This window comes from Pleuronectes platessa, chromosome 22 (assembly GCF_947347685.1).
Source record: "Pleuronectes platessa chromosome 22, fPlePla1.1, whole genome shotgun sequence".
In the NCBI taxonomy this organism is placed as follows: Eukaryota; Metazoa; Chordata; class Actinopteri; order Pleuronectiformes; family Pleuronectidae; genus Pleuronectes; species Pleuronectes platessa.
Genome location: NC_070647.1, coordinates 15830206 through 15850454, shown reverse-complemented (window position 1 = coordinate 15850454; position 20249 = coordinate 15830206). Strand labels below are relative to the sequence as shown.

Here is a 20249-nt window from a genome sequence, read left to right as displayed (position 1 = left end):
TGAGATGGACCTGCTCTGGTTCTTCGGAGCAGAGTCTTAACTATGACAGAAGTAATGCTGTTGTCAAGGCAACCACATTGTAAAGCGCCGAGCTCGGTCTTTTTGCTGCTTCGGCCTGAAAGCATCCATCTCTCAGTGGGGGGGGGAGACTCGACTTTGTCTTCCATATGTGAAAACTGTCGCGGCCGAATTATCCGTTTTATTGAGGCGACAGTTTGACAGGAGATGGATCCTCGTCATGTCAAGCGAGGGGAGTTTTCTTCCTGACTGACTGACTGACTGCCAGAGTTAGTCTGGGTGCATCCCCCCTCCCCCTTCTCCTCCACCACCAGCCGACCAAGGTGAGGCTATTTCACACGCTCCTGGATCTCGAAGCCAACGTTTGTGAGCAGCTTCGATGAGCTCGCTTGGTTTTCAGTCCCCCCCGCCTCGCTGTTGAGTCGTCATTGGAAGGGCACGTTCATGGGAGTATGCATCTTTATGTTGAATTCACTTAGTCTTTATTTACTTTGATGGGGCTTTCAGACGGGCACTGAGGTGTGGACGTTTTCCAGAAATGTTTCAAGAGGGGGTTGTATGCTAGAACGCAAATGTCCTTCTGGGTTGCTCGGACATGCTCTTGAACTTTCGGTGCCAGACTTAAACCGTGTGAGAAAACATCTTGAAAATGTAACAGCGAGCGAGTGGACGTGTTAATACAAAAGAGGTGTCATACATGTAGATGACACCAACCTGGAAAGACGATGGGATACAAGAGCTTTATTGTCGAGATGGAATAAGTTCACAAAAGTTGAGCATGATTTCAAAAGATTTGAACGGCTTCTACTTCACCTCTTTGAATTTACTTCACTGCAGATTTATGCTTTGACTTTTATTCTCACATCTGCATCCCAGCGTTCGCCCCCCCGCCCCTCGGTGCCAGGACGAGCCGCAATGCACGGTGTGCAGCGGCCAGACTTTCTGTGTCATCAGTCATTTTAAACTCATTTCCAGCGGCTTTATCAGGCAAACAAAGCCCTTTCCAGTTGCCCTTTTGCAGCCGACGACGCCTCAAATGAATAAATAAACAGCCCCATTTCAGGATTATTATGTTTCCTCTACAAATATAGAAACAAGGAGAAAGGGGGGAAGGGAGGGGAAATAGCCTGAAAGGAGGGTGGCACAAGAATGACTCGACAAAGCGATAAGCAGCGATGACTGAGAGGAAGGAGAGGGATAAGACTTCACAAGGCCCTGTTCAAACAGCTCTGAAGTTTAATTCCATTTGATGCTTTATTGGTTGGCCACACAGCAGCGATGTTTAGGCTGCTGCAGAGGGGAAGCTGGTTAAAAGCTTGGGCAGGTGGCCTGAGGCAGCTTTAAGTGATGGAGAGCAGAACGGGGAGACAACGGTTTGCTAATGATTAAGCACCGGGGAGGATTCACGTTTCCAAGGAACATTAAAAAGGAGCTGTAAACATCCTAATCGTGAATTAGTAGCTTAATGTGTTAATTGCCCTGTTTGTATTCAAGTGTTATAATTTCCAGTTGCTGGTTTGGATGATGGCTTCCTGAAAACAAACAAATATGCAACACTTCTGGGAACTACCGTGTTCATGTGTTCTTCAGCTAATTTGAAAACCGTAGTGGAAAGAGTCGGACAAGTTCTTGACCATAAAACCTCCAAGGAACTGAGATCACATGAATAGATTTGGACTTGACACGATGAAAAGCTTGTCCTCAGAAAGTGAGCGGAGGCTGAGTGGACACCTTATTTGTAGTGTCTGCTCGGCCACTTTGCCACAAGGGCACCGGCGGCACATGGATCCTCCAAAGACAACTCCCAGTGAACCAGAAAGAAGTGATATAAGGACTTTGTGTCCTTGGTGTCTTTCTATCCCTGCATGGCCATGTAACCCCCTGAAAATAGACCCGCTGCTCACTGCCCGCGGGGGATTATTGTTTGTATGATCCCGTTCAAATCGATCTTATATAACAAATAGAATAGTTTGACTTTTCATTATTTTAGCAGCAGGAAGCCACGACCTCTGAGGTCCACCTCATCTCTTTGTGATGACGTCAGTGTGGTTTGTGATGCTCGATACAAAACGTGTTGATAAAACCTCTTTGTGCCTCAAAAACCCCAAAATGCACATAGTTCAAATAATAAATTGAGTGTCGAGAAATGTTTTATTCATGTTTTTACATTAAGAAATATTTTTGAATGAGTATGATTCGTGTGTTAGTGTTGCAAAGTTTTATGAGTTTTATAGTTTATTGAACTTTTAGATGAGTTTGTGCAGAGTCTTGAGATATGAAACATTTATGATTCTGCAGCAGAATTACCAATGCCAACTGACTACATAAATTGAGGCCTTAGAAAATTTTAAATTTGTTTTCCAATATGTTCTTAAGTTAGGTTTGAGTTGGTGAAAGAAGCACGGCAGCTTCCGAGGCTCATGCAGCACTTATACATTCAAATTATGTTGTTCAGGTGGAATGGGCAAAGGCTAATCCTCATTGGATAAGTCGGCATCAGAGAGGAAGGTAATCGGTGCTTGTTGAGGAGATTCAGATGGAAGAACAAGCAGCCAGATGAGCAGAGAGAGTCTCTCTGCCAAAGCAGGGTCGGCCGGTGATTTGATAAACTGTATAAAATAAGCCGGAGTCAAGTGTGAGGTACGAGGGGCCGGCAGGATTCATGTTCAAGTGCGACCTCTGGTTTGCCTCCACGTTTCCAGAATCTTGCCCTGTGTGCTCCCCTCTCTGTTCAGACACAGCTTCTCTTCAGGATGGTGAAAGGAGCCTTTCTCAGGGGTGATAATAGGAGACTTAACCGAGTGCTGGAGTTCTCAGCAACAGCCAGTGGCTTTTAGGTAAAACTGCCAGTCAAGCTAGTGAGGGCAGCCAGATTTAGCTCTATGCTTGGACTCTGAGATTTAAGTGCTCGAGTGTGGCTGAGCTGCTTGGATAGAGGGTTTCTACCTACCTGACTGTTCGGCTAGTGTATAATAACACAGCTTGATATCTTCTGAGGAAGGTAATGACGGGTCAAGCCACCATTTGACGTTGGTCTCCGGCTCTTACAGGAATCCTGACCCAACCTTTGGCACACGTCACGCTGCGTGTGCTGAGCTGATAGATATTTTCTTTCTTCTATTACTATAATTTCCAGTCTTTCCATTCGGATGATAATCTAAAACAGATTTGAAGCTCTGCAGACCATCTCTCCAGGAGGGACCCATAAAGTCTGAATCACTTGAGTCAATGATTTGAAGGAAATAATGTTGTGAGAGAGCAATTTTCCAGTGTTAACAACCACACAAAGTGCTTTACACAACACGGCGCCTTCAGACACACATACATCAACATCGTCTACTACACCCAGACTCGTGCACCGTGTATTTACTCATACAGTAAACGGTACAGTGGGTGAATCATCAGTTAGCCCAGTTCCGTGACTGCATGGAACTCGCAGCCGTTGCTTTCCCAGTAGTGCAAATTCATGCAAAGCAGTTTTCTCAGCGGAGGTAGAGCACCTGCTTTCAAGTAAGAACAGGTTCAAATGAAGTTCGGCCAACTTTCTGGTCCAGCAGCATCTTTCCAGCACAAAATGAAAAGGATGTCAGGGTGCAGGCACGTTATGGAAGACATGATTTCCTGTGGATACTAAAAGGCTAGTCGATAAAAATACCCTCAAAACTCTTCTTCCAAAAAGCATTTAAACAGGTATACACAGATCCTGATTACGCGGCAGGTTCGGTGATAGGAGCTCTCGCAGGCTGTTCCCCATCAATCCACTGCTTGGCCAAAATCTGGACGGCACCGTGGCACATGAAGTTGATATTTCATTTCCTTCTCCAGCAGCACTATCAGAGTCCCAATCCCCGGCTAGAATGGACCGGCCACCCACCTGCCAGAAGACAAACTCTGCACATCAGAAACACCATCATACACATGCTCACACATGAACAGGCAGCAGGTGCGCCGAGTGGGGAGCCGGGGATGGTCAGCATGAAGCTGCAGAGGGGAAGGTGTGTAATCACCTGTGGGTTCTGGAGAGCTGGAGACACTGTGGGTGTGTGCATCTCAGGATGGTGTCCTTTGATTTCAGGAAATGAGTGGGATGTCTTTTAGGGCTGTACACAAATCAGATTAGTCTGTTTCACTATGAAAATGTAATTATTGTTCCCCTTTTTTATGCGTAGGCTGTCAAACTTAAGTTTTCACATCAGCAAACATGAACAAAATGTGTTTGAAAGCTTTACTTCACACCTTATAAGGCAAGTTATGTTTTTCCATGCACGTGAACAGATGCTTTTTTACTCCTTCATAGTGAACTTAAGAAAGTTATTGGATTCTCTGAAATACATGGAAAACAATGGTTGGAGCTAAATGGAATTGATGGATGATGCTATCAATTTTAATGAATTAATACAAATAATCTAATAAGTAATTAATGTAAAACTCTAACTTGAGCAAAAGCAAACAGAAAATCCTTCGCTCTAGCTTTAGATCCCGAACATAATCCCAATTTTGTTTGTTATTGTTCTTGAATGAACCCCAGTGTTGAGACAAAATGATGCTGTGACGATGAGCAGAGGAAAAGTGAACACATGCTGTCGCCACTTAAACTGACTCATGTTGCAGGAGCAAAATATTAGTGTTTCTTGGTGTGTGTCTGTGTGTGTGTGTTCGTGAGACTCCATCTGAAGCCAGTTGGTGTTTATGGTTTCCAGCACATTTCACCACAGACTTGGCATCATGTATGTTCATTGAAGACTAATCAACAGCGCGCAGTGTGTGTCTGCAACGAGCTGGCGAAGGTTTGAAGCTCATCCTGAACTTTTAATTAGTCTGATTATCCAAACAGCTGTCTGCTGGCGCTCCCTCCGCCTTTAATGCACACACACACACACACACACACACACACACACACACACAGTGCGATGATGCTACATATGTGCCCGCCGCCGGGCGCCCTCGGAGCACGGCGTGATAAATATTGTCGGCGCGGCTCTGATGACGGCGCTCCCAGCTCTGACTGACTGTCAGCACATCCTCCATGCTGGATTCCTCTTGATGGAGTGGAAGGTTTTCAGGCTCCAGCAGGAGACTTTGAGGACTTGGCTGTCATGAGGCTGCTGAGGTTTTGGTTTCATACGTCGAGTGTGTTACATGTGCATGTGTTCCGCATGTATGACGACCAGGGGCGCTTGGTACCTGTCGCTGAACCGTGTCAAAATAGTTGATTACTGTACGAACTCTGTAGCTGCAGAAACATAATTATTCTCTGCTTTAAGTTCAGTTACAAATATACAGAAATATAAATTTTCTATTTCTATTATTACGATTTTCATCAACAGCAACTTAACAAAAGTCCAAAACATAGATACAATGCTTTTCTATTGTGAAAGGCACAGTGTGGTGTAGTTGCTGATTATCAAGTGTTTGTTGTTCTCCATCAATATCAAAGAGTTTAAAACCACAACCTTCACTCAGGCTAAAAACTATAGGAAATAATGGTGGGACGGGTATGATGCGCTATGCTATGCTATCTTATTGTATACTATGGTATTGTGGTATAGTATGGTATAGTGTTCTATGCTATGCTATGGTATTGGAATGCTATGCTATGATATACTATGGTATGGACATATGCTAGGTTATGGTATGGTGGAAAATGCTGTGCTATGGTATACCATGGTATGGAGATAGCTAAACTATGGATATATGGTTTGCTATGGTGTACGATCCTGTGCTATGCCATGGTGAGATAAGGTAAACCATGAACAGTTAATTAGAAATGAAAACATGGTTTAAATATGTGTAAGGAATTGAATTTGCAGATCCCAGACCACAGGTTGAGAACTCGATGTGTTTCAGTGGTCGTCTTCCCTCCTCTGTGCAGCTCCTCCCGTTGGTGCCAGGGTTTGAGGCAGTTAGCCGCTGTAGCTCCTCTTTCTCCGGAGAACCAGCTGCTCTCTTGTTTTTTTTAACTCTCCACAGGCTGTTCCCCCTCTCTCTCTCTCTCTCTCCCCCTCTCTCTCTCTCTCTACCTGTGTCTCAGGGGAGTTACGTGGCACCTGCTGAGCTTAAATGGTGGATTCTCTTCCGTGGCAGAGGCAAAAAACAATTTCCATTAACCCATCTGCTGAGGAAACTGTTACCTCGCCTGCTTTCATCTCGTGTGTCGTGATTCTTTCTCACGTCTTGTGTGTTAACAGTCACATCAACGTCACCTCTCCTCAAGGTCGAAGTAGAATTATTAAGTGAATAGTTTGAATAAGCGCTGGTGCCACCGTGACGGTTGTCGTGTTCGGCTGATTGGCTCAGGCACCGCTGAGTGGATTCTCCTGTCATCTGTCATGCTGTCAATCCAAAGCTCTCCCCTCTTCTCCTCCGTCTCTATCCTCTCCTTCTCCGCGCCGCCTCTGTCATTCACCTTTCCCCGGCGGCGGCGGCGGCGGCGGCGGCGTCACGTGTCACTCCTGTCGTGATGGCAGCTCTGTCGGCGCCGGAGGAGCTGATGAGAAACCACCTCCAGAGAAACACAGACAGAAAGTGAGCACCTCCTCCCTTGTACACCATCACCAGTCCGGTGGAGCTGTAGCTAGAGTTTGACCTTCTTTGCATATGCACACAAAATCTATTTCTGGACTCACTGCCAAATATTGGTCCCTGTTGAGGAGTGGGGCTGAGATCATTAAACCTTGAAGCAGTTGAATTACGTTAAGATGTAGCAGCCATTCAAGTCAGGCTGTTATTGTGGGTTTTCCAAAGGACATTAATAAATATAGAAAAGATATGGAGATAATTGGGAGAATTAAACTACAGACTAATTAGTGGGACGAGAGAGAGAAGCTGTCTTTCTCCAGCGTTCAGTTTCATCGTGTGGTCGTTGATGGTGGAAGAAGGTCAGAACCAGGCCATGTGTACAGGGGGCTGTGGCATCATGTGAGTCAGATGCAGTGCCCCCTGCTGCAGATGGGGGGCGTTGTAGGACCTGAGAATCTGGAGTGGCTCCGGGAGGAAAAGGGATCTCAGTGCGATCGGTCCCCACCGGCTGAGCTGCTCTTCAACGCTCTCTCTCTCTCTCTCACTTGCAGCATCACACACATCTTCCCCTTCCCGTTCCCGCTCTCTCCATCTCCCTCTCTCTCCCTCTCCCTCTCTCTCTCACACACACACACACACACTCTCTCTTTGCCTCGGTGCCACTCATCCTGCCGCGCTCTCCTGATTCATCTCTCCATGGTGGAGTGCAGAGAAGAGGGGATTCGGCTCCCAGGCTGCCCTGGCTGAGGGGCTAGATTCTGGGCTGACAGAGTTGGGAGCAGGACTGTACTGGGGGGATCCCAGTGGGAACAATCCGGAGCAGAGATTTTTCCTCCAGCTGGGAGAATATTTGCATCACAAAACCTGTGGAGAAGGGAGACTCTGGCACCGGCTGCACAACCGCTGTCCGCGCAAGAGGTGCCATTTAGTGTGTCACTGTGTGTGTGTGTGTTTGTGTGCCATTGTGAGTCCGCTCACCTTTTCAGTATGCATTGGCTTGGCTTCTTTTTCTCATGCAAATGCAGACGGCTGGTCGTGCCGCTCCACGTCTTCTGACAGAGACGCAGACGGAGCCAGTGATTCAGGTTTTTGCATGATTATAATGCAGCCCTCAATGAATTAGTTCAGCTCTGACGGATTAGTGGCATGTCGGTGTGTGTGTGTGTGTGTGTGTGTGTGTGTGTGTGTGTGACAGGGTCTCGACTGAGAAGGCACAACGTGATGAATGAATAAAATATCTCAACCCCAGATATGACTGTAAACTTCCAAACTGGGTTATCGGCCGTCGCTCGTCAATGTCACCCACCTCCTGTCTGTCTGGGTGCATCCGTGTCTTCATGTGTGTGTCTTCATGTGTGTTACTGATGTGTGCGCTGCTCTCCTGAACGTTGGATGTCATTGCCTTCGGGATGACGGGGGGGGGGGGGGGGGGGGGAGAAAGAGGAAGGGGCCACAGCTAAATGCTTTGTGGCGCCGTGCCAAGTTGCTGCTGTAAAAGAGGATGTTGAAGGTTAGACGAGTGTCTGCTCAGCCTGTGCACCCCCCCTCGTCCCCTCGTCCCCTCGTCCCTGCGTCTCTCCACTTCCTCTCTTGAAGTGTGTTGGTTAAAGCGGCATCATGAGGAATCCCATAAGTAACGTCAGCCCGAGCCCCCCCCCCCCTTCCACCTCCTCCTCTCATCCGTCCTTTCCTGCCCCCATTTGAAATGTGATTATGTTGGTATAGCAGAGTAAAAAGATGGAGTGTTTGTGGGGTGAAGGGGGGGGGAGCAGATGCTTATTTTAGCTCGTTGTCCCCTTTCCACTCCCCCATGGGATTTGCCCTTGCCTTTCCATCTCTCTTATCCCCCATACCTCCATTTCTCTGTCGCTTCTCCATCTCTTCTTTCCTGCTGAGCCAGCGAGATGTACTGGTTTTAAAAAAGGGGGGTGGGGGGAGTCAATTCACACAAGTGGGAGGGGAAAGGGGGATGTGGGTGACTCAGGTGAGGGTGAGGGAGAGGAGAATGGAAGGAAAAACAGCCCCCGGGGGGGGGGGGGGGAGTTCGCCGGGTGATTTATGTGTAGACATCTCTCCACACATGTTTGGCCACGGCTCCACTTAACACCTCCACCAATCTGCGGCTGCACTTGACAGATGCTGGATCTGAGAGAGGGGGCAGAGTGTGTTCATTAGTGTTGGCTCTGTTTGTTTGAAGGGATTTAGCTAATTCAAATTGTTTACCGTGGTGTGCATGGATTTCTGGGTCATTTGTCGCTGCAGCGTCTGGAGCTTCCTGTGCTCGCTACTGGAGTTTTCTGGAAATTGCACAGAAAAACACTCAAGAGGCAAGCGATGCTTCCTGGATAATGATTCCTGTTTCCCCCCCCTTTTTATTTCTTTACCTCTGCTCAAATGAAAATGTACAGTCGGACATGTCAGAGTGATTGATTGGGTGGACGCAGTCTGACTCTGATTACTGATTACTGGCCCTTGTGTTCCTCCAGGGGGCGTGATAGACAAGGACCTGCGCCACTACCTCAACCTGCGCTTCCAGAAAGGCTCCGTGGACCACGAGCTGCAGCAGATCATCCGGGACAACCTCTACCTCCGCACCGTCCCCTGTGAGTTACCCTCCTCTTACCCGTCCTCACGTTGCACCCTTGCTGCCTCCGCTCGTCTCCTTGAGTGAGACGCTTCTGGTGTTTGTCTCGGTCTCGCTGGAGGAAGTGGGGGCAACTGAAATGAGACCTGAGATCTCCAGGGTGCCCATAAGCTCCAGGTTCATTCAGTGCCAGTTTGTTTCTTGTAATTTGATTAGGTTGTTGGTTTATGTCACTCCCATGACACTGAGCCACATGGGATCAACAGATTAAAGAAAGAAAGGTGGAAATTAAAAACAGCAGCAGATGCCAGGATATCACGATCGATTACGGCTCAAACCTGGACAGATATACTGGATCCTGTTTTTCCCATAATGCAACTGAATTGTTTCTTTGAATCCAGCAACCTTCCCCTCTAGAAAACCCACTCGCTTAATCATCAGCTGTGCAAATCTGCTAATGAAAATAGTTTAATGCAGTTGAAAGCTCCTGAATAAGTCGACCTTGAGTTGAAATAGTTTTGTCATCACCTGTTTCCAAGTGTCAAGACAACATCCCATCATATTGTTATGTTATTACCACAAGCCGACTGGCACTGTTTGGGTTTCTGGAGCCCTGGCAAAATAAATGACTTCCAAAATGCTTTGTATAGTGGAGACCAGTTTATAGAAGCACAGCCAGTTTGATGAAGTGCTGTCAGTGGGACAACATGCTCTGGACATGTTAGGTTTTCTATCTGTGTCAGAGCTTGTGAGGAGGTTCTTGCTTCTCCCTCCTCGCTGCTGTGACCTTTTGCCGTCAGCTCTGAATCCCTCAACTATCAGTCGGCGTCTGTGATCGATGATCCGCTGGGAACGTTGGTTTAGGTGGAATCGGGTCTCGTCTGGAAGTTCGACTCTTCAGAGTCAAGTATTGACTTCCGACACTTGGCCTGTGATTTGCTGCATTAGCTGCTTCACAAGAGCACACAACCCCCGAGCAGCTGAGAGCGATCACAGATATGATTTTGAGGGATTTAAGATATCGATAGTTGGTGTTTTTAAGTTCAGGGCAGCTTTTCAAACTCCTCTCTGGTTTGTTTGTGTGTGTGTTCGTCAGTCCTGCTCAGCCCAAAGCTCCTGAATGGACTCCAACTTGCAGATGTTTAATCCATATTCCTTTTTGACTCCTGTGTCCCATGTCTTTGCTGAATATATACACCCCATTATTCAAAAAAGTTGCAATGTGAATGGGCGTCTCTTTGTGTGTGTGTGTGTTAGCTTAGCTCCATGCCATTAGGCCCAGCTGTGTCGGTGGCTAACACAACCCTGAATCATCAATGGAGGTGCATTCTTCAAGTCCAGTGGGGGGGGGGGGAGATATTTGTTTTCAAGAGAGGAGCAATTTTCCTCTAACAACCACTCGCAGAGCCGGTGGAGGAAGAGAAATAGGTGAACAGTAAAAGAGGGAGAACAAATGAGGAGCGAGAGAGAGAGGCACAAAGGGAAGTGGATAGAGGGACAGGATGAGGCCGGATGATAGGACACATGCTAACCACAGAACTAAATGGACTGGCAGATAAACTGTTGCAGAAAGAGAGGTAAGGGGAGGTTAACTGGTGCATGAATGGAGCCTCAACAATGGGCTTCAGTGCTGCTGACAGGGAGAGAGCTGAACGTTTTATATATATGGATGGATGGATGGAAGGATGGATGGTTAAACAAACCCTTCACCTGGAGCTTTCAGGTGTGCAGAAGGTTTGAATCCCAACTTGGCCTGTTGCCGTGACATGCAGATTGGTTTTAGGTTAATCGCCCAAAGGTGTGATTGGTTGTCTGTCTCTGTACGTTGACCCTGGGATATGTTGTGTCCTCGCCTCTCACCCAGAACATCCCCCTGCAACCCTCAAAGGATAAGCTGTATAGATAATGGATTGATGGATGGATGGATGGATAGATAGGATACATGTGCATTTGTGAAAGTGCTTTTTTCCTCAAGTGTATAGCATCTGTGTTTGTGTTATTATCGGCACATCGGGGGCCGAAGAGCCTGAGACCAATTTCCACTTTGAGTGGTCCCAGACTCTTTGGATCCTCCTTTTGCGTCTGTTGGCATTTCGGACACGACTCTCTTGGAAATAAGAAATCTAGATCCCATTCAAACGAAAGGTCAATTGAAAAAAAATGTAAGAGACATAAAGCATCCGTTAGTACAACGACAAACAGGCTGAAGGTTTGATGGACGGATAACAGAGAATAGATTCGAGGTGCCCTGTCGGATGGGGGGGGGGGAGCACACAGACAAATAGATAAGCTGACGAATACACTAGTGGCAGCGGTTTTGTCTTCACAGGAATCGTGTCCAGGTGTCATTGTATGAACTCAGACATTCTGCCTGTGTTCTGACCTGAGGAACCAGGGTCTTAATGTAGTTTCCGGGCCAGACAGCCTGGAGTCAGTACTTTACAATGACCCCACAGCAGAGATGGCTGTACTGAATATTTCTCAGTGGACAAACACAAACCCTTGAGGTGGCAACAACTTGTGTGTCATCTCTAAAACCTCAGCCCTGCTTATTCGAGCTCAGGTCACAGAGGTATCTGAACATGATCTCCTTCTCCCCAGCTAAAAATCCCAGCTCTTCCAGGGGGATCATGAGGAATTCCCAGGCCAGATAGCACCTGTAATCCCTCCAGTCAGTTCTGGTTCTTCCCCTGGGTCGATTCGTTAGATACTCCGACCACGTCAACCGTCCGGTTTTGACGTGAAGGAGCAGCGTTTCTATACTTTGAGTTCCCTATGGATGTCTGAATCCCTCAACAGGTCTCTAAGTCATTGGTTTGCTTGTTTGATGGGATTGAACACGCGAGACCATTTCTGGAGATGGTCCTGGTTTTAATCTGTCCAGTATAATACATTGATTGATACGACACTTCACAACCATTATATACCTCAATGACATTCAATTCACAGAACAGGATGAAGTATTCACACTGTTCAAAGAAAGGTCATCATCCCCAGGATAATGGACCCAGATACGGATCACATGTTACTGCCAGGTGTGAATCGCGCCTTTGGTTCAAACCAGCGTTTGGTAAAGTGCAGATTCAAGAAGATGAAACCAGACAATAAGAAAGTCTTATCTACAATTGAGAAACAGAGATACATCAGAGCCTGGGAAGATTTATGATAAGTGATAAGAAACGAGGAGGGGCGAGCGAGAGAAAAGAGAATCGTAAGTGATAGATCTGAAGTGGATCATCACAGCAATTTAAACATAACCCCTGAGTGGTACAGAGGAGCCATTCTTCGGGGGGGGGGGGGGGGGGGGGGGCACTGCCACTGCCACTCATACCAATCACGGAGGTTGGACGGAGTCGGCCGGGGCAGCTCGGGCTCGGCCGGCTCTTAGACAAATTGCCTGGTTGAAATCCAAGGTCAGAGCGTTAATAGCCCGAGCCCATGTGAAATCAGGCCTATCCTCTGGTATCCACGTGGATTTGAAGCGGGAAGGAGCGAGTGTGTGTAGACTAGTCGCGATGCCTAACTCGTCTACACTTGATCCAGGATGGCTGAATTATTTAGAGACTTCTGAACTGGAAAACATGGTAACTAATTATGTGGCTTTCTTTAATCTGACTTTTGAACAGTTACAGCTGGAGACCCCAGAGCTGAGCAGAAAACTATTTTAAAAAAAACACTTTTTAAATATTTGCACTAATATCTATCGCGAGCGTGTGTTTTTTAAACTCAGTCATTTAGAGTAAATAACTTGAAGGCTGGGCACATAAACCGAAAGATTAAAAAATAGAGCGCCTCAGGTTTTTCCTCCTAATTCTAAATCAAATATAAATATGTGCAGAGCCTCCGTCGCGGGCAAATAAATATGAAATATGAAGGTCATCAGGTTTATATGACTAATTTCCCAAAAGCCACAGAGTCTTTCATGGGCTCATTATATTTGTTTGTCGTTATTTGCTCGGCTGCTTTACTCTCCTTCTTCTTTCCTTCAATTCAATTTTTGTTTGCAGAGTTAGATTTTACATAATAAACAATGCAGAAAATAATTGTATTGTTGTGTTTTATCCTTATTTAGAGGTATTTATAATTAACTTCATGATTGGTTATTTCATTTTTAACGTTTTGTAGATTTCTAAATTCATAAACCACATAGTATATATCACATTTAACCGCTACACTACTTTTGTCCAAATGCAAAATGAGAATGATTCACAATTGAGATTAAACCTGGATTCTCTCTATTTAATATTGAAATATAAAGTAGTGCTTGCAAAAGACAGCACATTTGATCAGAGCCTATAATAAAGTCCAGTATAACATTGAATTGGATGTATACAGTAAGGTGAAATGTTGTGATGCATTAAGTTTACTGCTCGCTATAGAGTAAACTGGCAATGACGATAAACACAAGGACAATAAACCTGACACTGCACACGAAGCCTGTAAATCCAAGATGTTGCCATAAAGCAGAGCGGCTCTTTGCTTTGCCACATTATCCACGATGGTTTCATGCAGCCTTCGGTGAATGGGCGAAAAACTCTGCCATGGCTTTTTGTCGTCCGTTTTGCTAAAAGCTTGGCTACCATGTAGAGAAAGAAGACTTTGATAACAGAGGAAGAACCTTTAAACACAACTTCCGCTAGTGGAGAAGTAAAGTTTAGGAAGGGTGTGATTGCATGTTCCCCAACGTCTGTTTTTCAAAGTGCTTGTCTGTCGTGTGGCTCTGTAAACCTGCGTGTGTTTGTGTGCTTTAGCCTTTACACGCGTGCACAAACAACATATGTCCTAATAGCAGGAAGTGGTGGTTGAGCCTGTGAGTTAATGGGTATTCCGATGCCCACAGGGGCAACGAGTTTGTGTTAATGGCTCGGGCAACTGTGTGCAATGCTGATGGTGGTTTACTAATGAGAGAGCGACTGCACGTCCATCTGTCTGTCCCCAGTTGCTGGTTTGATCGTCCCGGAGTCTTGGAGCAAAGCAGGAAATATGATTTTCTGTGCGTCTCCCTCTTTCTCCCCCTGCTGCTCTTTCCCTTTTTCTGATGCTTCCTCCCTTTGTTATCAGTTGCATCTCCACCGGAACCAACCTCTTCCCTTTTTCTTTTTTTTTTATTGTGAATTGGCGTGTGTTGGTACTAACAAGATGTCTGACTGAGTATGCATTTCAATTAGGTCAATTTGGTGCTCATCGAAAAAAGGCCAACATGCAACAGAAGGAGTCTGAGTCAAAGTCAGCTGCATCGACAATAGCTCCTCCCCTTTATCCCTAAAAGCTCTCAAATCTCCTCGTCTTTTCAAGTTGACGTCTTCTTCAGTATGGCTCCTCCTTTTCCTCCCGGGGGATATTTCTATTCGTCCACATTTTTGTCCATCGTGTTGTGGACAAGTTCCTGAAATTGTCTGGAGCATCTGATTTGGACATCTGCCTTCTTACATGGAGAAAATGTCAGGAAAGGGTAGATAGGGGGCCTCACTGTGGAGCTCTGAGCTGGAGCCCTCCTGCAGACCAGTATGAGGCTCTTTCAGATCCGAGGGGACTTGAGCTGAAGCTTTTAGTCGCAGGTGGATTTTGTTTTTTTTTCTTGTCACCTGCTGTTTGTTTTGCCGGTGGATTAATTTGCCTGCTTATGTTTCTCTGTCTGACAAAAGGTTAGACGGATCAGACAATTAGCTCTGATCAAAAAGCTCGTTCTCTCTCTCTCGTCCCTCCATTTATTCTCTGTCCCCCCCCCCCCCCCCCCCCCCTCTTCTCACTTACTCATTGACTCATTGGAGGCTGGGTGGGGTTTCCATGGAAACTGTTTCCACTCCCAGTCTGCGTCACAGGCTCGAGTCCTCTTAAACTCTCAGCCCGCTTTCTCTTTCTCCCCCTCCTCCTCCTCCTCCTCTTTTCGATCCCTCACTGTCCTCAACACTACACATAACGGGGACTCGTCCTCCATTAGGGTAAAAGCATCATAGAGGTTAGTTTAAGGTCAGGGTTAGTTGGAGGATAAAGTTAGGGGTAAGATTAGGTTAAGTTTAAAGCTAAGTTTAGGTTCAGCTAGGTAAAGGTTGACTTTAGGTTAGGAAATGAGCCCCGATTTAATGTCGTCTGAAGTCATGGAGGTGTGTGTTTGTGGTGTGTGTGTGTGTGTGGGCTGGAGGTGAGTGACATGGCGGGACACAGACGTGGATGTGCTCTAGGTCGAAAGCGTGACACGACACTAGATGCTCGGCAGCAGATGTGAACGGCTGACGTGATGAGGAAGAGGTGTGGAATTTTTTATCTAATTGGACAGGGTCTCACAAAGGACACACACACACAGACACACACCACCAGACTGTCCTCTACCCTGCTACACTCCACCCTCTGCGGGACAGACATATCCATCAGGTGGCCCGCTCGCGGTCACCTCATGTCGCGGACGCTTCCCTCGTCCTTCATCCTTCCCGAGGGGAGTTCTGCAAAATTCAGAATTTCACACGACACAAACCTTAATTCGTGCGATATTTTATGTCCAAATTTCTCTCTTTTTAAAAAGCATTCGCGACTCCTGAACCATCGTGAAGCCGCCTCCCCGCACGCCACATAATTAATTCTGCAATTTATTTATGGTTTTCAATAAGAACTAAGGCACTGACGGCTCAGGGGAACTTAATGGAGCTCATTTCCACTGAGCCTCTGTCCTCCCATGACTTGTGCCAGGCTGCAGGTAGATCCAGGAACATATCTGTGAGGTGTCGGTGATGGAAAGTGACACCTTCTTTAATGTCAGAAACTGGAGATGTTCAGACGTGTTGGCTTACAGGGTAAAAAATGGACCATGGCTTAATTGTGTCCACAAAAGGAGCAGTGCGAGTGTCTCGTTCACACGTGGCTGTCCCCCGCGGAGACATAATTCAGCCCAGGCAGCTTGTGTTCTGTCCAAACCACAAACTGATCAGTGTGGAATTGATTTAAATGAAAGGTGTTATTTAGTTGGTTTTACTTTGAAATGCAACTAGAAGTTAATACTCCCACTTCAGCTGCAAATTCTCACACTATCATCTCCGGTGCATTTGTCGGTCAATTGAACTTTCTCGTCACCGAGTTGTGTCCTTTCGGATAATGTCCGAAAGCAGCTCATTAGAACCTCTTGTTTCTAAGCTTGATATATTTAACTTCTTCTGTTTTCCAGTTATCACCTGACATTCTTTACAGTCTTTGCATGACACTCTTGTGTGAGCACATGCACTTCACTGCAGGTCCAAGGACAGGACACGACAAGACGACCTGAAGTGCTCGGAAACACAGTTTTCATTCTCCAAGTGTTGACACTCAATGCTCGACTCGGGAACGGCTCCTTCTTCACTTTGCTCATTTTCTCATGTGTCTGTGGACGTGTTGTGTTGAGTGCGTCTGCAGGAAGAAGACAGACCAGCGTAGACTCGTCTCTTTACTCAACAAATTGCCGCCACACCTCCAGCCACTCTCACAGAGCATGTTAAAAAGAAGACCTGCAGCAGGAAGAGAAACCTCATTCGTCTCAGTGTCCCTATAGTGTCCTGTTATCAATGCCGGCAGTAAAAGTAAAAAAGTTCCGACTGTGCTTTTTCAAACTGTTTCTCTCCGTGCTCGGTTTCCATTTGGCAGCGAGGAGAAGTGCACTAGATAAACTGTAGTTCAGCACAGAGACGAGTGTGCCGGCCCCTTTTCTCCGGGAAGGTAAATGGAACCTGGGAAACTTGGAAACCACTTAAAACTGGGTTCAGTTTAGAAAAACGTTTTTCTCTCCAGATTTTCCGATAGCATTTCTTCTTTCCCCGATACCGATTCAGATACCTGGACGCTGCAAATCCCAGGTAGCGATCAAACAGTGGTGCAGAATGTGATAGGTGATGTCATTGTTGCATGGCCTGTTGTGAGTGTTGTATTTTGCAGCACAAGCACCAGACCTTCAAACTGCAGTCTTGCAAACAGGAGCTCTAACAATGATGCTTGCTAGTTGCAGTACGGCACAATGGAGAAGTGGTTTTCTGGGAAAAAGAAAACTGCAGTTTTATCTGGAGGGAACTAATATCCCTTAAAACGTGGTAAACGTATATGTGTACTCGCTGATGCAGTTTGTTTTGCTTGATCTGGATTCTTCTGAAATGTTTTTCTCCTCCTCTGTAAAACCACGTCTTTGTAAACATCCTCCTGGGTGGAAAATCCCTTCATAAAAAACCTGGTACTTCCATCACTCCCTCCCACCTGCCCCCCCCCCCACAGGCTTTCAAATGACACAGTTTTTCGGTTGTAGCGATTAGCGCTCTCCATCGCCGGGGCCGGAGCAGTCGGCGAGGCCGGTGACGAGGAGAGGAGAGAATCCCGGGATCCGTCTCATTAGAGTCGCTCTCCCTGTCACAATCCTGTAGTCTTCACCGTCCCTCGTGTTAATTACCGGGGCTGCATGAAGGAACTGGCTCCTCTTGGATGTGAGCAAACAAGACAAAGCAGCGTTTCAAGGTAACAGACATCACAGAGTTCTTCAGAGCTAATTTAGATGCTCACAAATCAAGTCTGGAGTGTTTGAGGTAAAGATTACGACTCGTGTCTTGTTCCTCACAAGGATTTACTCTCCTGTTTATCATTTCTGTTCCATTCTGAAGATAAGATGATATTTGCTCTCTTATCCTCCCCTCCTCCGGTGGTTTTCCCATCACGTCTGTTCAGATGAGCTGGTAGCACTGGTCCCAGCAGCGAGGTGTTCAGTCACCCGGGCCGGCCCCGAGCGCTGCTTGGGGGGTTGTCGGAGGATTGTGCTCGGAGCTGGAGAAACGTCCTCTGGCTGAATTTTGCCCATCGTGCCTCTGTAATATAAAACCAATGATTTGGTCTGGGAGTTCTGCAGAGATCCAATCTGTGTCGCTCTCTCTGTGGCTTCAGATAATAGCAGGACAACTGCTTACTCTGCTTAGTCGGCGTGCTCGCACAGACGTATCAGGGCTCTGATTCTGTTTATCCAAGCTCCTAATGAAATATTCCATCTTGGCCACATCAGTGGGACGGGGAATTGAACGTGCGGAAGCCGCTATCTCCAGCTGTGACCGGCTAAATGAGGAAGAAGCTATCAGAAGGTCCGATTGTCTGCATCATTATTCACCAAGATCAGCGCAAATAAGCTCGACTCCACAAGTATTCAATTTAGAAGCTAATGATTTCAGACCAGACCGTGTTTAAACTTATCTCTGATGGTGAAATGATGCAGCGACTCGCCGCCTCTTATTGATGTGGAAGGTCTCCGGTGACACGGTGGGCAACTTTTTCAGGGTGTTTCATAAGAAACTGTGTGAAAAATTCAATGGAGCTGGACTCGTATGTGAGATGCTACTTTCTTATATTCCAATGTTCATGGTGCAATGCAGCAAACCCCCTGGACAAGCAGGTGGTCGCATGGTCAAGTTCTGGTCAAGTTCTGGTCAAGTTCTGGTCAACACTATGACGACAAACCACTTTTTTAATATTATATTCAGCTCCTTTTTTACATTTTAGTTCATGTTTTTCTGCTGCAGTGGCCTCGTCGCCCTCCAGGGCTGATTAAAGCTTGATCTCATCTTCAGATCAGATTACAACATCATACAGTCGTTCTCCCACATGGTTAAACGTGCTGATCTGGGAGCAGCAGGTCGATCAAAACCACGACGCGGCTGCTAAATGTGACTTTTGTTCTGAAAGAAGGAGATTAGGGTTTCTGTTGTGCAAATGTGCTGTGATGTGATTTGGTGTTTTCATTTATTCATTATGGTGAAACATTGCTCGGGGGATTTCAGAGGTCGTGTGTTTGGAGAACAGATGGACTGTATATTATCACTTATGAGCTGTGAGAGAAAGAGTTTTTTAAAAGAGGATTTTTGGATTGTTCCCTTAGGCACTGAATCACCTTAAATACTACAAACGAATGAAGAGACAGAAAGAGCTGGAAACGCTCACATTGGTGTTTTAAAGCTGTACATTTTTAGATATTACTTATTATTGATTAAAGGCTGTAGTTTCATGGATTACTCAAAAACTGCTGGATAGATTAACACAAAACCTGGAGGAAAAACCCGGTGTAGGTCAGGAAATCCGATCACAGGGTGCATCCAGGAGATAGGACATGTTTTTGACATTTCACCAATTTCCCTAGGTAATAATTCAAATGATATCTGTGAGTGTGGTTTCACAGAGAGGGAGGATTGTTTTCCATCCACTGTAAAACCTGTATTTTCCACCGACGTGCAGCCGAGATGATGTGGACTCAGGATTGTTTTTGCATCGGTAGTTCCATCTGACATCACTTGAATAATCTCAGATTAGTGGTGTAATAATACCAGTTCTCAAGTGTACATCATATTTAAATCGCCTGCAGAGCAACGTGCAGTGAATCAGCAGCACTCGACTGTTCCACAGGATTTAGTTACACTTCAGTCCTGCGTGTAGCAGAGAGTCTAAATGCTTAGGTCATGAGTCACGGTTCTCATTCAGCGATATGATGTTCAAGACCTCAAATAGCTCGTGGTGACTTCACAGTTGAAACGACGCCGGGGCCAGCGGTGAATTAAACCCCCGAACCAAAAACGAGCAGCAAAAAGCAGAAAAGCTTCTCCAGCTGCAAATTAATTCTCCGTCGTCTCATTTTTCTCTGTCCTGATCCTGCCACGACCCGCAATCTCTCCACTGTGCAGTATTAAAAGAAGAAAATTGTTCACGTTATCACCCGGTTCCACAAAGTGCACGACAGTGTTCGTTGGATTCCTGCTCACACCAGAGGTTTTTCTGCACCGTCATTTTTTAATCCTCGGCTACAACTCAAACCACAGAAAACTTCAGGCTCTTTCCTCGTGTTCTGCTCCCACCTATCACTTTACCAAAGGGGAGGGGGGGAAAAAAGAAGTGTATTGCAGTTTATTCAGCACAGATCTCCTCCACCTCCCTCCCTCCCTCCTCCTTTCTCCTCCTCTCTCCTCGGCCGTGTTTGCTTTGATTTGCGGCGTGCTCCACCGCACAGGACGATGCTTCGGCTGCTCAAGGTTAGAGTGTTGTACCGATCAACAAAAGAAGCGAGGACCTGTTTCCCTTTGTTTGACACGAGCAGCAAACCTCCCCAGACAAACGCTCACTACAGCACACTCAACCGCAGACGTGCACG

At 46.3% G+C, this 20249-nt stretch overlaps 2 protein-coding genes across 2 annotated transcripts in view; both read left to right on the top strand.

Moving 5' to 3' along the window:
* The window catches only part of magi2a (membrane associated guanylate kinase, WW and PDZ domain containing 2a), a 169971-nt gene that overhangs the window by 44092 nt on the left and 105630 nt on the right, over positions 1-20249 (top strand). Inside the window, exon 2 of the mRNA XM_053414651.1 lies at positions 9024-9140. Within this exon, the coding sequence (XP_053270626.1) occupies positions 9024-9140 (117 nt within the window). The remainder of the gene's footprint in view (positions 1-9023; positions 9141-20249) is intronic.
* Positions 1-20249, top strand: part of gnai1 (guanine nucleotide binding protein (G protein), alpha inhibiting activity polypeptide 1) — a 204665-nt gene that overhangs the window by 84484 nt on the left and 99932 nt on the right. The gene's annotated exons all lie outside the window — the stretch shown is intronic.